The 19,164-nt window shown below is 41.5% G+C and overlaps 1 protein-coding gene across 1 annotated transcript in view; it reads left to right on the top strand.

Annotated features, from left to right (window-relative positions):
- Positions 1 to 19,164, top strand: part of CDK15 (cyclin dependent kinase 15) — a 117,512-nt gene that overhangs the window by 22,386 nt on the left and 75,962 nt on the right. Inside the window, exons 5-8 of the mRNA XM_049773341.1 lie at positions 3,780 to 3,874; positions 5,327 to 5,389; positions 9,405 to 9,528; positions 12,441 to 12,561. Of these exons, the coding sequence (XP_049629298.1) occupies positions 3,780 to 3,874; positions 5,327 to 5,389; positions 9,405 to 9,528; positions 12,441 to 12,561 (403 nt within the window). The remainder of the gene's footprint in view (positions 1 to 3,779; positions 3,875 to 5,326; positions 5,390 to 9,404; positions 9,529 to 12,440; positions 12,562 to 19,164) is intronic.

Below are 19,164 nucleotides of genomic sequence, written 5' to 3'. Positions count from 1 at the left end.
CCAAAGGCCCAGCATACAGCATAGAGGACTCTAGCTTCAGGCTAACTCTGCTAAGTCAGAGAAGAGGTGTATTCTCTCTCTCTCTCTCTCTCTCTCTCTCTCTCTCTCTCTCTCTCTCTCTCTCTCTCTCTCTCTCTCTCTCGATCAATTGATTGAGATGAAGATTGATTGATGTTCTTTCCTTAGCATCTTGGGATAAACAGCGAAAGCTACAGGATATGCATCTTAGGGTTTCTGGCTCTACAGTGAGTTTACTGTAAAGATACACTCTAAGAGATATCAAGTACAAACTTATTTTTTTAATTAATGTTTTTATTTAGGCTCCATGATAATAAATATGTTTGTAGCTGGGTTTCAGTCATAAAAAAAAAAAAAACACCCCCCTTCACCAGTGCAACATTCCCACCACCAATGCCTCCCAACTCCCTCCTCCCTCACCACCTACCTGTATTTGAGACAAACATTCTATTTCTCTCACTCACTACCATTGTCATGATAGTTGTCAGCCAAGTACAAACTCTTGATTGGGCATTGCAGTCAGTGCTGTAATGGTGTAAGAATTGCCGGGCAAGTTAGGGATGGAGAGAGCACAGGGACTTTCATTGTTTGCAGTGAACTCTTAACACGGCTAGCAGTGACCCCTGAGAATAAACTACGGATAGCTTCTGATCACTGCTAGGTGTGGTCTTTAAGCCCCCTCTCCAATAAATTAAATAAAAATCTTCCTAATTCTTTGTCTTTTATTTTCTTTACATTTTTGTTTTGGGGGCACCTACATAGTGATTATCAGGGGTTACTCCTGGCTCTGCATTCAGGAATTACTCCTGATGGTGCTTGGGGGTGCCGGGGATTGAACCTGGGTTAGTCACATGCAAGTCAAGGGTCAGTCAGATGCAAGTCAAGCGCCCTACCTGTTGCACTATTGATTCAGCTCTTAATTAATTATTTTAATTTTATTATTTAATCTTTTGGGGCCACAGCTGGTGATGCTCAGGGCTTATTCCTGGCTCTGCACTCAGGGGACCATATGGGATGCCAGGGAGCTAATTCAGGTCAGCTGTGTACAAGGCAAGCTCCCTACCTACTGCACTATAATTCCAAATCTTTATTTTTCTTTTTAGAGAGGGAAGGTTATCTTTTCTCTTCCCACATAATCTCAGTCTGGGACTGAGAACACTAACTAGTGCCTGTGAAACTGTCTGGCCTAGCTCCAAAACAATGAACTTGTAAAGGTGAAGTAATGAGTTTAGCTCCAAAAAATCTAGGGACAAAAAGTCAAAGATAGAGCTTGAGTTGTTACAGAAAAGGAGGATTTACAGGCAGATGGAACTTCTTTGTTTGGTAAGAGTTTCCTGGCTTTGAGCTAGTGTGAGTCAAGAAGAGCTTTCACTGGTTCCCAGATCTGACGCCCTGGGCACAGAGTATGAAGGTCATCAGAAATCCAGTCAACCCTCTTACCTCCCAATGCAATTTCTCTCTTCCTTAGTTTTATTCCCAAGTATATTCTAGAACAAGTCCTAATTCATCAATTTTATATTTTACACATAAGTAAACTCACCCATACTTGTCTTTTTCCTTTTGACTAATTTTGCTTAGAATAATTCCCTCAGATACTTCTTTGTTGCAAATGATCTATACGTATATATTATTCCATTGTAGAAATGTATCACATATTCTTTATCTAATTATCTGTTAATGGACACTACAGTTGCTCCCATGTGTTAGTTTTTCCTACAATAAATTTTGAGGTAGATGTAACTTTTGTGTGAAACTTTTTGTATTCCTCAAATAAACACTTCAACAGGGGATTACAGAACCATATGGCTTCGACCTTTAGATTTTTCTTTTTTCTTTTTTAAGGTCTTGGGTCATATCTAGTGATGCTGTAAGAGGCCCACCCAGTAGTGCTGAGGATTGACTATGGGTCTCTGGCATGCAAAGAAAGTACAAAGCCCTTTGGGCGATCCCCGTAGTCTATTTTTTAGCTTCTAATGAGAGCTAAATAAAGAATATTCCAAAATGTTTGCCCCCAACTCATATTTCCATCAGTAGTGAACATAATTTCCCTTTTCTATCTCCCTCTTCCACACTCTTTGTAGAAAGCACTTCTTCCAGATCCCACTAGCAAAATAAACTTTTTCTAGGGCTGGTTTTGTGCCTGTTCTTGTACTAACCACAGTGGAAGTAGGTGCTGTTTGCCCCACTGACCCACTCACCTGGTTCTTCGCCCAATCTTAGAAGGGAGAAATCAATCACCTAAGAGTCACTTGGGCTGAGGAGGAGGTTGTGGGTGCCCAGAGAAAAACAGAGCTGTTTTCTCTGCAAGGGAGAATTGCTACCTGAGGAGGAAATTTGGAAGAGTGTCCTTGAGTTGGTTATGAAATTCTGGGTGAGAGCTGGTACAAAGAGTCATGATGTGTCAACACACCGTGTGGATTTATTGGTGTGGTTTGTCTTCACTTTTATTTTCCATGAAGTCCCAAGGATGCTGTTTCTAGCTGTATGAATGCCCCAAGCTAACGCATATCTCCTAGTTGTTCCTGGTTTCTACCCTCTTGAAGCTGGGGATCTTTCTATCTTTGGGGTCTCTAGAGATAAACTTTGAAACTTCCTTATAGCCACTTACTGACTTCTTGTGGTAATATCTCCCCTTTATAGGCTTTATTTATTTATTTATAAGCTGTTATTAAAATGCCAGAGACTTACCTTCCTACCCCAGCTCCTTGGAGCTTGTTCAGTTAGCTTCTCCTCCCCTCTCCCTTCCCCTTCATTCACCTTCCCTCTCCTCTCCTCCCCTAACTTGCTCTCCTCTCCTTTCTTCCCCTCCTCTTTCATCTCTCTTTTCCTTCCTCCTCTTCTTTCTCCACTCTCCTCCCCTCCCCTCCTGTTCTCTCCTCTCCTTTCCCTTCCCCTCACTTCCCCACCCCTCTCAGGATTGCTTTTGAATTCCTTCCACAAAAGTTGGTGACTCTGCCTTTCAAGAAAACCTCCTCCACCTTTTGCTATGTTCCAGTTATTCATTCAATACTCTATCCCTGCCTTTTACCAGTCACATCTGGGGATCCTGAGGTAACCTGGAGGACACTGAATTTTGGATCATGATCTCAGGTTGCAGAGTTTTTTGCTTTAGAAGGCAGAACACTCCATTTCCTGCTCTTCCAAGGGGCCTGCTCTGTCCAAGCCCCTCTCTCTGCTCTGAGTAGAGATAAGATTCCCCAAGGAAAGCTTTTGCAAAGTGCTTTGAGTGCTTGATGAAATTGATTGGGTAAATGGAAACATATTTTTTTAAACTAGCCTGTAAGAAAAATAAGTTCTGTTAATACCATGACTCACCACTTAACAAATATAATGAAGGCTCCTTGTAATTATGATTTCACAATCAGAGGGCGTTTTTTTTTTCCATTAGTAAAATAAACAATAATACTTGATTTCAACTGTTTAAGAAAAAGTTCTGCGTGATATCTTCATGACAAATACTTTCAGACTGGCATATAGCTCAGTGGTAGAGCAATTGCCTCGCACGTATGAGGCCCTGGCTTTGAGGGGGTGGCGGGGAGGGAAGTCTGTACCTGAATCAAGAAGTTGCACAAAGGACTGGAGAACAGGATTTGCATGCAGGAACCCCTACTTCTACCTCAGGAACCATATGGTCCCTGACCCAATCCTAGCTATGCCATGTTCGCTGAGAACTGACAGGGATGGCCCCACCAAATACAAATGTAAACATGAAAGGGCACTTATTATCGACGACTGACGGGACATGTTCTTTGATCTTCCAGCTTCCCTCCTGAAGGGCATGAAACATGCCAACATTGTGCTTCTGCATGACATCATCCACACCACTGCGACCCTCACGTTTGTGTTTGAGTACATGGTGAGTCGCCCCCTGTGTTCCACAAAGCACGCAAGGAAGTCCTGGTGCTTGCATGAGGGATCTGTTAATATTTTATGGCCTGATAAAACTTTCATTGCAGCAGGGAAAGCGCCATGGAAATTGTCATTATTGTGATTAGTTGAGCCTATTGTCCTCACACCCACTCTCTCTTCTTGCATCTTGGCCGGCTTATATTTTCTAGTCCTGCTCCCTCACCAGGAATAAGAAATAAGTACTCTGGGGGCCGGGCGGTGGCGCTGGAGGTAAGGTGCCTGCCTTGCCTGCGCTAGCCTAGGACGGACCGCGGTTCGATTCCCCGGCGTCCCATATGGTCCCCCAAGCCAGGAGCAACTTCTGAGTGCATAGCCAGGAGTAACCCCTGAGCGTCACAGGGTGTGGCCCAAAAACCAAAAAAAAAAAAAAAGAAATAAGTACTCCTGAGTTTGCTGCCTGAATCAAATGTTCACGCCTATTTTAATCTATTTTTAATCACTCGCTGAGTAGAACACAATTAATTTTTTCATTGACACAAAATATGCCGCTCACAAGATCTTAAAAATGTGTCATTAGGTTTACTAATTAATAACATTTTTTCTATAAAAACATTAAAACAAGCAGAAAGGGGATGAGAGCTAAGTACAGAAATTAAAGCATGTGGCCTCCAGGAATGACTGATGAGCACAGAGCCAGGAGTAAGCCTGAAGCACAGCTGGATGTCACGTAGAAACCTGAAGCAGAATAAAATAAAGGAAACACGGGGGCCGGAGAGATAGCATGGAGGTAGGGTGTTTGCCTTGCATGTAGAAGGACAGTGGTTCGAATTCCGGCATCCAATATAGTTCACAGTGCCTGCCAAGAGCAATTTCTGAGCATAGAGCCAGGAGTAACCCCTGAGCGCTGCTGGGTGTGACCCAAAAAACAAAAACAAAAAAATAATAGGAAAAGGAAGAAACAGAAACACAAGTCATGTATGTGTTCTTGACCTACATCCCAGAACAAGAGTGGGTGAATGTCATGTTGTGGAGTAATTGCAAATTGACTTCTCAGTTCTGCAGCCATAGTACAGTGGGGAGGGCTTTTGCCTTGCATGAGACTGACCCGGTTTCAGTCCCCAGCACAATAAATGGTCCCCTGAGCCCTGCTAGGAGTGATCCATGAGCACAGAGCAAGGAGTAAGCCTTGAGTACTGCTGGGTCTAGCCCCACAACAACAATAACAACAACAAACCCAAAAACAAGGTGACTTTCTCATTGTGTCAAGAACAGTCTTTCTAAGAGCAGCCAGTTAGAAAGATACTGTGTTTAACCTCAACTCAGAAAATCTGGTTATATATGTTTTGTACCTAATTAAAAAAATTCTAAACTTAGTAATACATTTAATAGCAAAGTCTAAGATCTACTTTAGGACACAGTCTGAGTCCCACTGACATCCCCCTTTCTCATTTTTGTCCAGCACACAGACCTGGCCCAGTACATGTCTCAACACCCAGGAGGACTTCATCCTCACAATGTCAGGGTGAGTATGTTATGGAAGGGTTCTCTTCTGGCTTACCCACAGCAGGAGAACTCTGAGACAGACAAAGCGAAGGTCATGACACTAATGAAGAAAAGGAACATCACTGATGTGCACAAGCGTCTAGATGTTCTAGAGAGAAGTTAAAAAGGCAAGGGTCAGGGTCAGAGAAAGAAAAGTTCAGAAGATAAGGTGCTTGCCTTGCACGTGGTTTACCTGGGTTCAATCCCTAGCACCCCATATGTTCTCCTGAGTACCACTAGGAGTGAGCCCTGAGAGCAGTGACCAGAGTCATCTGTGTATCACCAAGTGTGGCTCAAAAAAACAAAACCAAAAACAAACAAACAAAAGGCAAGTTGTAGACTAGGGTGATGGCTTAAAAAGCTGAAGTTTATGCTTAACTGTAGGAGCCCGGTACCACCTGATCTCCTGAGCTTCACCAGGACTGAACCCATGATCACTACCACCACTAGGTAGCACTGTACTGACCATAACTCCTTGATTATTTGACCAATGTGTGGTCCCGACACAAACAAACAAAAAAAAGCAAGATGCTTTGTTGACATGAAGCCATGATTAGCTTCTTTCTGGGTGGTGTAACTCTCTCAGTCCATATCTTCTTGCATATAATCTTCAGAAAAGTCTGTCAGTAGCCCTTTTTAAGGCAGATAAATTTCACATTCACAATGACCAGTATTTGCATGTGATTGGAAAACCTGGCCTATGACCATAACATGAGGTGTGAAAGTGAATTGGAGAATATTATTGGACTTGAGGTTCACTGCTGTTCATCTCTCTTTATTTGTACTGGGTTAATGAGGCACCACCTTTGATCCTGGTGTCCAAACTTTAAAGAATGGATGGCTAGTTATTGGGAACTACATGATGGCAGTGAAATGAGAGGTAGAGGAAGATCTGGCTGAATGGAATGATAGTCCAAAGGACAGGCTGGAAGTGTCACTGGGGACTGAAGAAGCAGATAATTACACCTTGTAGTGATTCAAAGGTCTGAATAAGTTGTAGAAGAACCAAATTCTACTTTTTAATTAGAAATGTGTTAAGAAGAGTAAATTGAATATCTCCTTCGAGAAAAAAAAAACTCGAAGGAAATTCATGTGAGTTCTGAAACCAGAATTGAGTCATAAGGAAAGTTCTGGGGCTGGGAAGAATAATGGATCGAGTTAGAGGGGAACACAGAGCCTTCGAGATGAGTTACAGGAAGAAAAGGATCAGGGAAGAAGGCTTCTGTTTTGAGCAGAGCTCATGGGAGACAGGATGGGAATGAATGAGACTTAGTAGTATCATGCATTGCTGACTTTTCACGAAAAAGTCCCAGGATGAGTGAAAAGATTCCGGTTTCCCTGCATACATTGGCAATCAGATTTGCTTGTCTTTTTTGAAGAATGCCTACTCCAAATGGCACTAGACCAGTGGAATCATTTTATTCCCAAGAGCCTTATGTTGGAATCAGAACAAACCCCCAGGGAAGGGGAAATCTCTAGCTTAGCACATCATCAGTTTTGGTCCCATGTAGCTTCAATGATGTTGAAAGAATCCAAGCTGCTGCCAGGGATTTGGGAAGGAGTGGGTGGCAGGCTGAGTCACCTTTGAGGAGTGTGGTTGAGAGACAGTGCCTCAGTACATCTGTCTTACCCTTCCCAAATGCTTGGAGACATCTGTGGGACCAGGAAGAAAGGGATTGGAGGAGGAGGCAGGGATGACTAATTAATGAGAAGAGTCTCTCCTGGGGACAGGAAAATCATCACTGCTGTCCCCTACGAGTTTCTGGCTCTGATTCAGACACTATCTTTCCTACCAGGTTTTCATTTTTTGACTTTTCTTTTCTTTCTCAGAGTGGTATAGCAGCTAGGCAGGTCAAAATTTGAATTCTAGGAGGAAAAAAGTTTGAATCCTAGACATGTTATTAACATTTTCTTGTGCCCTAAGTTTTTAATCAGCATCTCTTCCTCCCAAGGCTGTTTGGAGGCTGCAAAAGATGTAGGCCTGGAGAAAATGAGATTTTTACTTTCCTTTTTAACTTCTGTCTTCATCTCCTCTTTTCCTCTGTGCCATCACATTGAAAAACAAATTTGGGGGGCTGGAGCGATAGCATAGCGGGTAGGTTGCTTGCCTTGCATGCAGCCAACCTGGGTTTGATCCCTGGCATCGTATATGGTTCCTTGAGTGCTGCCAGGAGTAATTTCTAAATAAAGAGCCAGGGAAACAACTTGAGAGTGCTGGGTGTGGTCCTAAAATAAACAAAGAAAAAAAAGTTGGGGTGAGGTGGAAAGCAGTAAATAGTACTGGATTTGACTCGACATCACAAGGTTCCCCCAAATATTACTTGATACAGTCTCCATAATCCCCAAGCACCAGGTGTGACCCAGGTAACCCTGACATCACAGAACCCATACAACAGCTCAAACTCAGACCCTTGCATTGAACTATCAGCCTGGTTGGCTGAGAATTGCCAGCTGGGCTCGGAATTCCTGAGTACCACTGAGGAGGCTCCTCTAAATATTAGGGGCCAGTGATATAACTCAAAGGTCCAGAGAGCATATTTGGAATATTGTAGTTCTGTGCTTGAGTCCTGACTTCATACAGGACACTGCTGAGTGTGACTCCAAAACAAGCAAGCAAGAAAACACACACACACACACACACACACACACACACACACACACACACACACACACACACACCTATGGTGCTCAGGGGCTACTCCTGCTTTTGCACTAAGGGGTCATTTCTGGCAGTGCTCAGGGATATGGGATGCCTGAGATGGACTTGAGTTGGCTGTGTGCAAGGCAAATGCCCTACCTGCTGTATAATCTATTGCTCTGGCCCCAGAAAAATAAGAACATTTCTTATTTCTTATATCTAGCCTGTGTACCAAGTCTGAAAATGCCAGGGCTGGCTCGATCTTTTGTTTTGTTTTGTGTTTGGGCCACACGGGCTGTGCTCAGGGGTTACTCTGTGCTCTGCACTCAGAATCACTCTTGGCAGGCATGGGGGACCGTATGGGATGCCAGGAATCGAACCCAGGTTGGCTGTGTGCAAGGTAAATGCCCTACCCACTGTGCTCCAGTCCCTGGCTTGGTCTTTCCTAACCTACCAGAACACATTCTCAGTTGACCTAGGTGTTGTTAAGCAGTAATGGTGGTGGTTGAATTCTTAATTGCCAGTGGCACTGGAAAATAGTACAAGTCACTCTGAATTCTAAGCAATCTCCTTTTTTCCTCAAGTATCTGTACAGTGGAAACCTAATAATGTATTTGAATTTTGTGTCTCATAACCACAAGCAACATCTTAAAATTTGGACTCACATGTACTTTTTCTATTGTTTCTCCCTCTTCCTCTTCTTTCTTCTACTACTTATTTCTTATTGTTTTGATTTTTTTTGATAGATGCATGTTGATATTCCATCCTCTCCTAATCTCTCTCTAAATATATATATATTTTTTTTGTTTATTTTTTAACTTTAAGACTTTAAAAAGTTTGAAAAGAGAATAGATCCTTTATTTTCTAACACCATCTAAGGACCTACTCCCCAGACTGATCAGCTTTTGTTGATATTTTGAAAAGGGCTTCCCACTAGAGTGCTGGGGAAACAGAAGCATTTAGAAGCCTTAGGATAGCATTTCCAGGGTAGCTTTGATTTTATAGACCATGTTTATTGGTAAGGGAAATATTTTAAATCTCTCTCATCTCTATCAATAAATAGTATTTCAAAGAAAGCTTCAAAGTTATACTTTAGATTTTGAAGGAAGTATAATACTTCAGATTTTAGAAAACAAGATGCCAGACTCCCCCTATTTAGGACCTGGTCTGCTTCCTTAACTTTCCTTGTCCAGACCTTCTTCCTCTTTAAAATAAAAACAAAAACAAAAAACAACTTTTTATTTTGTCCCTCAAGAGGCACTTTACTATATTCTTTGAGAGAAGTGTTTTTGATTTTGAGGAGAAAGCCACACATTGTGGTTCCAATCTGCTTAGATCAGGTGTTGGTTTCTTTTAGCTTTTCATGTTCCAACTCTTGCGGGGCTTGGCCTACATCCACCATCGGCACGTTTTGCATAGGGACCTGAAACCTCAGAACTTACTCATCAGTCACCTGGGAGAGCTCAAGCTGGCTGATTTTGGTAAGTTGCCCCTTGAGACTCCTTCTGGGTTGTGAACAATAATGCTTTTGTGCACACATGTTTAAAGCATTGAGTAGCCCTGGTCTTTGAAAAGTAGAGGCCCACAGGGAGCATAAAGATTTTGAGGATATAAACTGCCATCTAGGAAGTGTGATGCAAGGGGGCGGGGACCAGAAACTTCTCAGGATTCCACCACACTTGAGTTTAATCAGATCCTAAAATATGGTCATCCCTATGGTCCCATTGCTGTTTTATTTTTATTTTATTAAAATAATATTTTGGTGGTTCTGGGAACTGACCCCAGGACCTCAACCATACAAGGCAAGTTCTCTATGTCTGAGCCATAGTCTCATTACCACTGTCATTTTGATGTCGAGAGATTTCTTTTTATTTATTTATTTATTTATTTATTTATTTATTTATTTATTTATTTATTTATTTATTTATTTATTTATTTTTGGTTTTTGGGCCACACCCTGTGGTGCCCAGGGGTTACTCTTGGCTGTCTGCTCAGAAATAGCTCCTGACAGGCACGGGGGACCATATGGGACACCAGGATTCGAACCAACCACTTTTGGTCCTGGATCGGCTGCTTGCAAGGCAAACACCGCTGTGCTATCTCTCCGGGCCTGTCGAGAGATTTCTAATGTGAACTGTAAACTGTACTTGGTCAATTTGCCTAAATCTAAGTGAATATACAAATTTATCAAAAGGCATGCAAATTATCATAGATTGGCCAGATAAAGAGGCAAATCCCATGTTATAGGGTAGGCTCTTACTAGGACAGTGGTTTAGGATGCCTTCTTCTCATTAATGTATCAAGATTAGTGTGACTGAATAGTTGAGAGTCACACCTGTGCTTTCTATTCGTTGTGATGCTGATTTCCCAAGGATCACTTTATATTTCCATTTTAGCACTTTTAATTCCACATAGGCACATAAGTTTGTGTGGTGATTTTTGCATCCCCATAATACTGTCTGCATTATAAGGACCACATGATACTCTTTTTTTACTTAAAATTGTATCTGCAATGACTTCCTCCATAAAATTAATTTAAAATAAAATTAATATTGCTTGAAGTACTGGTTCTTTGTGAACCAAGAAAACACTCTGGATATCAAGCAGAGATATTATAATTGTCACCCTTTATTCTGCGATAGTGACTTTTATCTGAGATAGTAATATTTAAGTATTTAACAAACATCATATATCAATTTACAGCAACTGTAAATTATTTGTTGATTTTTTTTCCAGTTATAGATTATGAATTTCTTTTTTTTTTTTTTTCTTTTGGTTGTTCGGGATACACCCGTTTGATGCTCAGGGGTTACTCTTGGCTAAGTGCTCAGAAATTGCCCCCCTTGGCATTGGGGGGGAGGGAGGGAGGAAAAAAAAAGAAAAAAAGAAATAAAAAGAAATTGTCCCTGGCTTGGGGGGACCATACGGGACACCGAGGGATCGAACCATGGTCCTTCCTTGGCTAGCAATTGCAAGGCAGACACCTCTAGTGCCACCTCGCCAGCCCAAGATTATGCATTTCTATGAGAAAAGTAGCTGAGTGGCAAAACATATCTTGATTTTGCAGAGAAGCAGTGAAAATTAATGATCTAAAGTTCTACAATCTGGTTTTAATGATCAGTTGCCCTTCAATAAATACTGAATAGGTTTCTAGACTGAAAAAAATGAAGAACAACAGTATTAGTTGGAGTTTTGTTGATGCTACAGAATTTCAATGTTACAAAAGGTATATATTATATATATATATATTTATATGTTATAAAAGGTATACTAGAAATTGAACTTTCTCATGCTTAACAGCTTAAAGCATTCCAAATTTATATTGTCACCCCTTTATGTCTTGAATGTGTGCATATGCGCCTTCATCTGTGTGTTTTACTGGGCTTGAACTTAGGGCCTCACACATGTAAGACAAGTGCTCTGTTACTAAGCTACATATGTAGCAACCCATGGTGTCTTCACTATGTTCCTCTTATGTGCCCCACAATTCCTCAAGTTTTCCCTAATTATTTATTTATTATTAATTATTATTTCCCTAATATAAATATATTTCCCTAAGATTTTAAAATTGGATAACCTCCTCATCTTCTAGAAGACAGGAAAAGGAAGAATTTATAGTCCTTTCTTAAAGGTACCATCTAGACGTTCACATCTCACTTCTGCTCATACCATCTTGGTAGGGCAATAGTTACTCAGCTACACTGTTTCTTTTTTGTTGTTTTTTGTTTGTTTGTTTGTTTTGGGCCACACCTGGCGGTGCTCAGCGGTTACTCCTGGCTGTCTGCTCAGAAATAGCTCCTGGCAGGCACGGGGGACCATATGGGACACCGGGATTCGAACCAACCACCTTTGGTCCTGGATCGGCTGCTTGCAAGGCAAACGCCGCTGTGCTATCTCTCCGGGCCCTAGCTACACTGTTTCTAACACAATTTTTGAACATTTCACTTGAGAAAATCACAAGATTTTAAAGGAAGGGAAGCGTTATTAAAAACATCCTAAATGGATGCTGAAGCCATAGTACAGCAGGTAGAGTGTTAGCCTTGTACATGGTTGACTCCCCTGTCAATCCCTGGCTCCCAATATGGCTCCCCTGATTCCTGCCAGTAATAATTCCTGAGTGCAGAGTCAGGAGTAATCCCTGAGCATCACTGAGTGTTCTCCCTAAACAAACAACAACAACAAAATAAATAAAAACACCCCAAAGTTTGTGTATTATTTTAAAAATAGTAGATAACTCAGCTAGTTCTACTTTCCTCAATAGAACTCTCTATGGATTGCTGGGGTTCTCTGGGAAATTCTAGGATATTGAGTTCTATCTGTGGTTTGATGGGGCTCTCCAGGAAATTCTAGAACAATGAGTTCTCTCTGCTTTTCCCCTTTCCCCTTCAAAAAGGTCTTGCTCGAGCAAAGTCTGTTCCCAGCCAGACTTATTCCTCAGAAGTTGTGACCCTCTGGTACCGTCCTCCTGATGCCTTGCTGGGAGCCACTGAATATTCCTCTGAACTGGACATGTGGTAAGAGTTAGGCCCCCCAAATGAGCAGAATTCATTGTCTCCAGAGCCAGTGATTTCTCAATTCCCAACATTATTTCTAGAACACTTGACTAAATCAGCCCTTCTACAGCTGTCAGCTCTTCCTTTCACTAAAAAAGGCCCTCATGCGCTAGAGGTAAGTTGTCTCTGCCTTGCAAGTGCTAGCCAAGGAGGGACCACAGTTCTATCCCCCAGCATTCCATGTGGTCCCCCCAAGCCAGGGGCAATTTCTGAGCGCTTAGCCAGGAGTAACCACTGAGCATCAAACGGGTGTGGCCCCCCAAAAAGAAAAAACAAAAAAAGGCCCTCATGGCTTCCTTGATCCCCAACCATGTCTTCTTCGTGCCTCACACATGGAACTAGGGTTTTCTCTTTTTTTTAAAATTAAATATAATTTTTATTTATTTTTTTTTTTGTGGTTTTTGGGTCACACCCGGCAGTGCTCAGGGGTTATTCCTGGCTCCAGGCTCAGAAATTGCTCCTGGCAGGCACGGGGGACCATATGGGACGCTGGGATTTGAACCGATGACCTCCTGCATGAAAGGCAAATGTCTTACCTCCATGCTATCTCTCCAGCCCCTAATTTTTATTTTAATCATAGTGGCTTACATATCGTTGACAATAATATTTTAGGTACATATTAACATAAAATTAGGGGTATTCCCATCACTGAATTGTCCTCCCTCCACCTCCATTCCCGTACTTCTTCCCATATCCTCTTTCCTTACCCCCGGGGCTACTAGAATAAGTGGGCCCCTCTGTGCCTAGCTTACTATTTAGTGGTCTTATACCTATTTGGTCTTGGTACCTCCCTTCCCCCCCCCCCCCAATTGGAGCGGGACTAGATAGTTCAAGTTATGTAGTTTTGTTTGAAGAAGAGAAAAGTAATAACCTGGAGAAAAAAAGGGAAAAAAAAATCAGATATTCCGGAAATGGGCGGAGTCCTTCTAGAGGCTTTCATCCTTGGTTTGAGAGACAAAGGGGAAAAAGAAGGTGAAACACCACAACAGTACATAAAGACTGTCAAATAAAATATCCAGTGAGCATTTCAAAAACAAACAAACAAAACAAAACAAAACAAAACAAAAGGGTAAGCACCATATAAAAGCCATGGTATTGAGATAAAAAAATGTGGCAGAGCACATAAAAAAGAAAAGAAGAAAATAAATAAATAAGTATAAGTGGAGACATCCACTTCAATAGCCAAACCACAACAATGAAATCAACAAAAAAATAGATAAGTAAATAATAATAAAAATTGTTTTGTGCTTTTTTTTTCCCCTCCTGCAGATGCACAGTAAATATTGGGGTCATTTGAAAAGGAATTTCCTTTGCCTAAGAGATACAGGGTTTCTCCACCCTTGAAGTATATTGTCATGGGATTAACTATAGACTCCTTTTAGGTTCATTTGGTGCTTTTGTGGTGTATGGAAGACTTCTGCTCCGTTCTGGGTGATAACATCAGACCTCTGTATCTAGAGGTCTCTGTATCTGCACGAGTCAAGGAGTTGAACTTATAATTATGTCTTTCTTTGTGGATCTAGAAGTTCTGTTTCCTCAGTGTCATTTTAATCCATCTTCTGTGGTTGGTGGTCCTGGTCTTTGTGCTGATACTAGGAAGGGGCCTGGGATAGCGTCTTCTGTTGTTTCCAGAGGTCCCCTTCCATTGCAATAGTCTCAGACAGACCTCTGGAACTAGGGATCATAGTTGTTATGCAGGTCGTAGCTCACACCCTAGACTAGGGATTTTTTTATTGGTCCCAGGATACATACAGTCTGGCCATGGTTGTGTCAGCCATCTGTAAATCGCAATCTTGGTATTTGGATAGTCTTCTGATTTTGTCTTATCGTTAGCTGGTGAGGTAGGATAACTTGCTCTTAGGTCAAGTTGTTCCCATTTTCCTCGTTGTCAGGGTATCATATTAGGGCTGGCACTTGTTGGTGTCTGACCACTATTAAGGATGTCCCGGTTGGGACATTTGGATTTGTTTCCTGTGGCTGTTGTGAAGAAGTGTGTTGTTTCTATGTCTGTGGTCTAGGGTTCAAGGCTGGATGGTTGGTGTCTAATCACCTGGGGTCTAAGTTGGGTCCACGTGACATATTTTAAGGTGGGAGATACCCCTGTATTGTAAACAAGTATGAATTCTTATCCCTAATAAATAAGAGCTCATTTTTTTTTTTTTTTTTTTGGTTTTTGGGCCACACCTGGCAGTGCTCAGGGTTACTCCTGGCTGTCTGCTCAGAAATAGCTCCTGGCAGGCACGGGGGACCATATGGGACACCGGGATTCGAACCAACCACCTTTTGGTCCTGGATCGGCTGCTTGCAAGGCAAATGCCCCTGTGCTATCTCTCTGGGCCCAAGAGCTCATTTTTATACATAAGATTTCTCCTTTTTTTAGTGTGCCTTTGCAGGGAGAAATGGCGCTACATTATATTGCCAGTGCATTTGAGGGTGGAGAGAGAAGAAAACAAAAACAGGTCACCCACCCAAAAAAGATAAAAATAGGGGCCCGGAGAGATAGCACAGCGGTGTTTGCCTTGCAAGCAGCCGATCCAGGACCAAAGGTGGTTGGTTCGAATCCCGGTGTCCCATATGGTCCCCTGTGCCTGCCAGGAGCGATTTCTGAGCAGACAGCCAGGAGTAACCCCTGAGCACCGCCGGGTGTGACCCAAAAATCAAAAAAAAAAAAAAAAAAAAAAAAAAAAAAAAAAAAAAAAGATAAAAATAGAAATAAAAAAATATGTGCTCACATATATATATATATATATATGACAAGAAAAAAGATTTTTAAGAAATGAAGTAAAAATTAAATGATGCAAGAAAGTATCTTGCATTTGGGGAAAAGCAGGTAAAGAAGTAATGTAATACAGGTCTTATACTTATGATGGTAGTATAGGTTTCCCCATTGTCTTTTGAGATTTTCTTGTGGTGTGTGGGTTCCCGGGTGCCTGGGTGCCTTTTTATCTCCCAACCTGACCTTCTTGAGATTGGCAAAAGATTTGTGGCAGGGAGGACTTGGGAAGAATTCATGCATTGGGGGATACTTGTAGAGCTAAGTCCGGTTTCAAGTAACAGTCCACGTTAGGAAGGGTTGGTAAAGAGGACCACGCAGCATGAGTCAGCAGGGGAGTTGGTTGCCTTTTCTTGTAGGGGGCAAGGTGTGGGTTTGACTGGTTGTCTCTTCCCTTGGGTGCTGGGTACTGGTTTGCTGGGGTAGGAGGTCATTCTTGATGCCTAATGGAATAGGAACTGAGGGTAAAGAGTTTTAATGTGAGGAATCTGGATGGGATTGTGGGTGAAGGGATAATCAGATTTTCAAAGGGGTGAAAGGGGAAAGTATATGGAAGGGGCAGGAAAGAAAAAAGAAAATAAATTAAAAAGAAAAGGAGAGAAAAAGAAAAAAGAAAAAAAGAAAAAGAAAAAATAACAGTAGTGAGAAGAGTAGAGAAAAGGGTGAGGGAATGCTAGTTTGTTTGTGTTCGATGAGTAGGGCCTGTAGTATAAGTCTATAGATCACAGTTGCTGCTTTGGTGGTCAGGATGGTCACTTGCTTCAAGTCCTAAATGAAAGTATTACCTAGGGATAAAGGGTATGTTAAAGAGTTTTATTGGGACATTCTCGTAGTGCAAGCTGGGTATGCTATCTCGTGTGATTGAGCCCCGAGATGCAATCTTAGTTTGTCCACCCTTTGTATCCAAGAACGCCTGTAGACAGAAAAGCTGAGGTTATTTTAAGTATAGAAAGATTAAGGCATTAAAGCATATTTTTATGGAACGCTTCCGTTGGAGTCAGCGGTTTCCCATGGTATCCTTTACCTGTAATCCTGTATAAGATCCCCAAAGTCTTATTATGGGCCTTTGTAGTAGAAGGCTGATTACTTACCTGGTCTTTCTATGCTGCTGTTTCTGCTGTTGCTGGTTTTTTTGTGGTATAGTGTGTAGTCAAGAGTTTGTGTTGTTCCTCTTTCATGTGTTTTGGGCACTGCTCTTCGTTATATGTTGACTGTTACAGTGTTTGGGGTTTCTACCCTGTTAAACCCTGTTATTTGATTGTTGAGTATTAGTTGTATATAAGGTGTATGTTCTAGGTGCTTCAGAATAGTGCTATCATTCTGTGTTTATCTTTCATCTTCTGGCTTACTTCATTTAACATAATATGTTCTAGGTCCATTCACATTGCTGCAAAGTCTGTAATTGTATCATTTCTGACTGCCATGTAGTATTCCATTGTGTATAGATACCACATCTTAATGATCCATTCATCTGTTGTTGGACATCAAGGTTGGTTCCAAGACTTGGCTATTATATTGAGTGCTGCGATAAATAGTGGGGTGCACACATACTTTGGAATGAATGTCCTTCCATCTTGGGGGTAGATACCTAGGAGAGCAATTGCTGGGTCAAATGGTAGCTCAATTCTGAATTCTTTGAGCACTCTCCAGACTGTTCTCCATAGGTGTTGGAATAGGGGGCATTCCCACCAGCAGTGGATGAGAGTGCCTTTCATGCCGCATCCCCGTCAACATAGATTGTTCCTATTATTTTTGATGTGAGCCATCCTCACTGGTGTAAGGTGGTACCCTCATTGTTGTCTTTATTTGGATTTCCCTAATGATGAGTGAAGGTGAGCATGTTTTCATGGCCATCTTTCTGTCTTCCTCAGAGAAGTGTCTATTCATTTCATCTTCCCATTTTTTATGGCTTTATTTGGTTTTGGGGGGCTCAGCTTTCTGAGTGTTTTGTATATTCTGGATATCAGCCCTTTATCTGATATGATGGGTGAAAAGACTTTTTCTCAGTCAGTTAACTGTCTTCTTGTGTTAAGTAGGGTTTCTTTTGCCATGCAGAAGCTTTTTAGTTTGATGTAGTCCCATTTGTTTATGTTTGATGCTAAAGTTCTTGCCATTGGTGCTCCTTTTTGATATGTAGGTCTTCGAGTGTTCTACCTATTTTTTTCTCTATAAACTTTATAGATTCGGGTCTAATTTCGAGGTCTTTGATCCATTTTCAGTTGATTTTTGTATAAGGAGTGAGGTATGGGCCAATTTTGAATTTCTTGCATGTGGTTTTTTAGTTGTACCAACACCATTTGTTGAAAAGACTTTCTTTGTCCCATGTCAAGTTCTTGGCTCTTTTGTCAAATATTAGTTGACTGTATATCTGGGAGCTTGTGTCTGGAAATTCTGTTCAAACCTACTGGTCTGAGGCTCTGTCTTTGTACTAGTACCATGCTGTTTTGATCACTATGGCTTTATAGTATAGCTTCAGGTTAGGTAAGGAGAATCCACCCAGCTTCCTGTTTTATAGTATGTGTTTGGCTATCCTGGGTCTTTTGTGGTTCCAGATAAATTTTATGATTGATTGTTCTAAGTCTTTAAAGAATGATGTCTGAATTTGGATGGGGATTGTGTTAAATTTATATAGGAGTTTGGGTAGGATGGTCATTTTGACTATGTTGATTCTACCTACCCATGAGCATGGGATGTTCTTCCATTTCCCAAGATCCTCTTCAATTTCTTTCTGAAGTGTTTTGAAGTTTGCCAGGTATAAGTCCTTCACTTCCCTTGTAAGGTTGATTCCTAGGTACTTAATGTTTTTTGATACTATTTTAAATAGAGCTGTATTCTTTTTTTTTTTTTTTTTTGGTTTTTGGGCCACACCCGGCGGTGCTCAGGGGTTACTCCTGGCTGTCTGCTCAGAAATAGCTCCTGGCAGGCACGGGGGACCATATGGGACACCGGGATTCGAACCAACCACCTTTGGTCCTGGATCGGCTGCTTGCAAGGCAAACGCTGCTGTGCTATCTCTCCGGGCCCTAGAGCTGTATTCTTAATCTCTCTCTCTTCTACTTCGTTATTTGTATAGAGAAACGCTACTGTCTTTTGTGTATTGACTTTGTAATCAGCCACTTTGCTGTATTGGTTTATTGTTTCTAGGAGTTTTACTTTAGGGTTTTCCATATATATCATCATGCCATCTGCAAAAAGAGATAGTTTTAATTCCTCTTTCCCTATTTGAATTCCTTTGATTCCCTTCTCTTGTCTGATTGCTATTGCTAGGACTTCTAAGACTATGTTGAATAAGAGTGGAGAGAGTGGATATCCTTGCCTAGTTCCTGACCTTAGTGGGAATGCTTTCAGTTTTTCACCATTAAGAATAATGTTAGCTGTGGGCTTTTCATAGATAGCTGTAACTATCTTGAGAAAGGTTCCTTCCAGACCTATTTTGCTTAGTGTTTTCAACATGAATGGGTGTTGGATTTTGTCAAATGCCTTCTCTGCATCGATTGATATGCTCATGTGGTTTTTGTCTTTTTTATTATTGATGTGGTGTATGATGTTGATTGATTTGCATATGTTGAACCAGCCTTGCATCCCTGGGATGAAACCCACTTGGTCATGGTTTATAATCTTTTCGATGTAGTGCTGGATTCGGGAACTAGGGTTTTCTGCTCAGCACCCTTCAACTTTGCTCTTATGGAACATTTACAGTAGTCAGAAGGGAAAAATATAGGTGATGTGTGTTTGCATCACTTATTCTCAACCAGGTTCAATTTTAATCGCCTCTGCCCCAACTCACTGAC

The sequence above is a fragment of the Suncus etruscus genome, chromosome 5 (genome assembly GCF_024139225.1).
Source record: "Suncus etruscus isolate mSunEtr1 chromosome 5, mSunEtr1.pri.cur, whole genome shotgun sequence".
Classification (NCBI taxonomy): domain Eukaryota; kingdom Metazoa; phylum Chordata; class Mammalia; order Eulipotyphla; family Soricidae; genus Suncus; species Suncus etruscus.
This window is presented reverse-complemented; position numbering and strand designations above follow the sequence as displayed.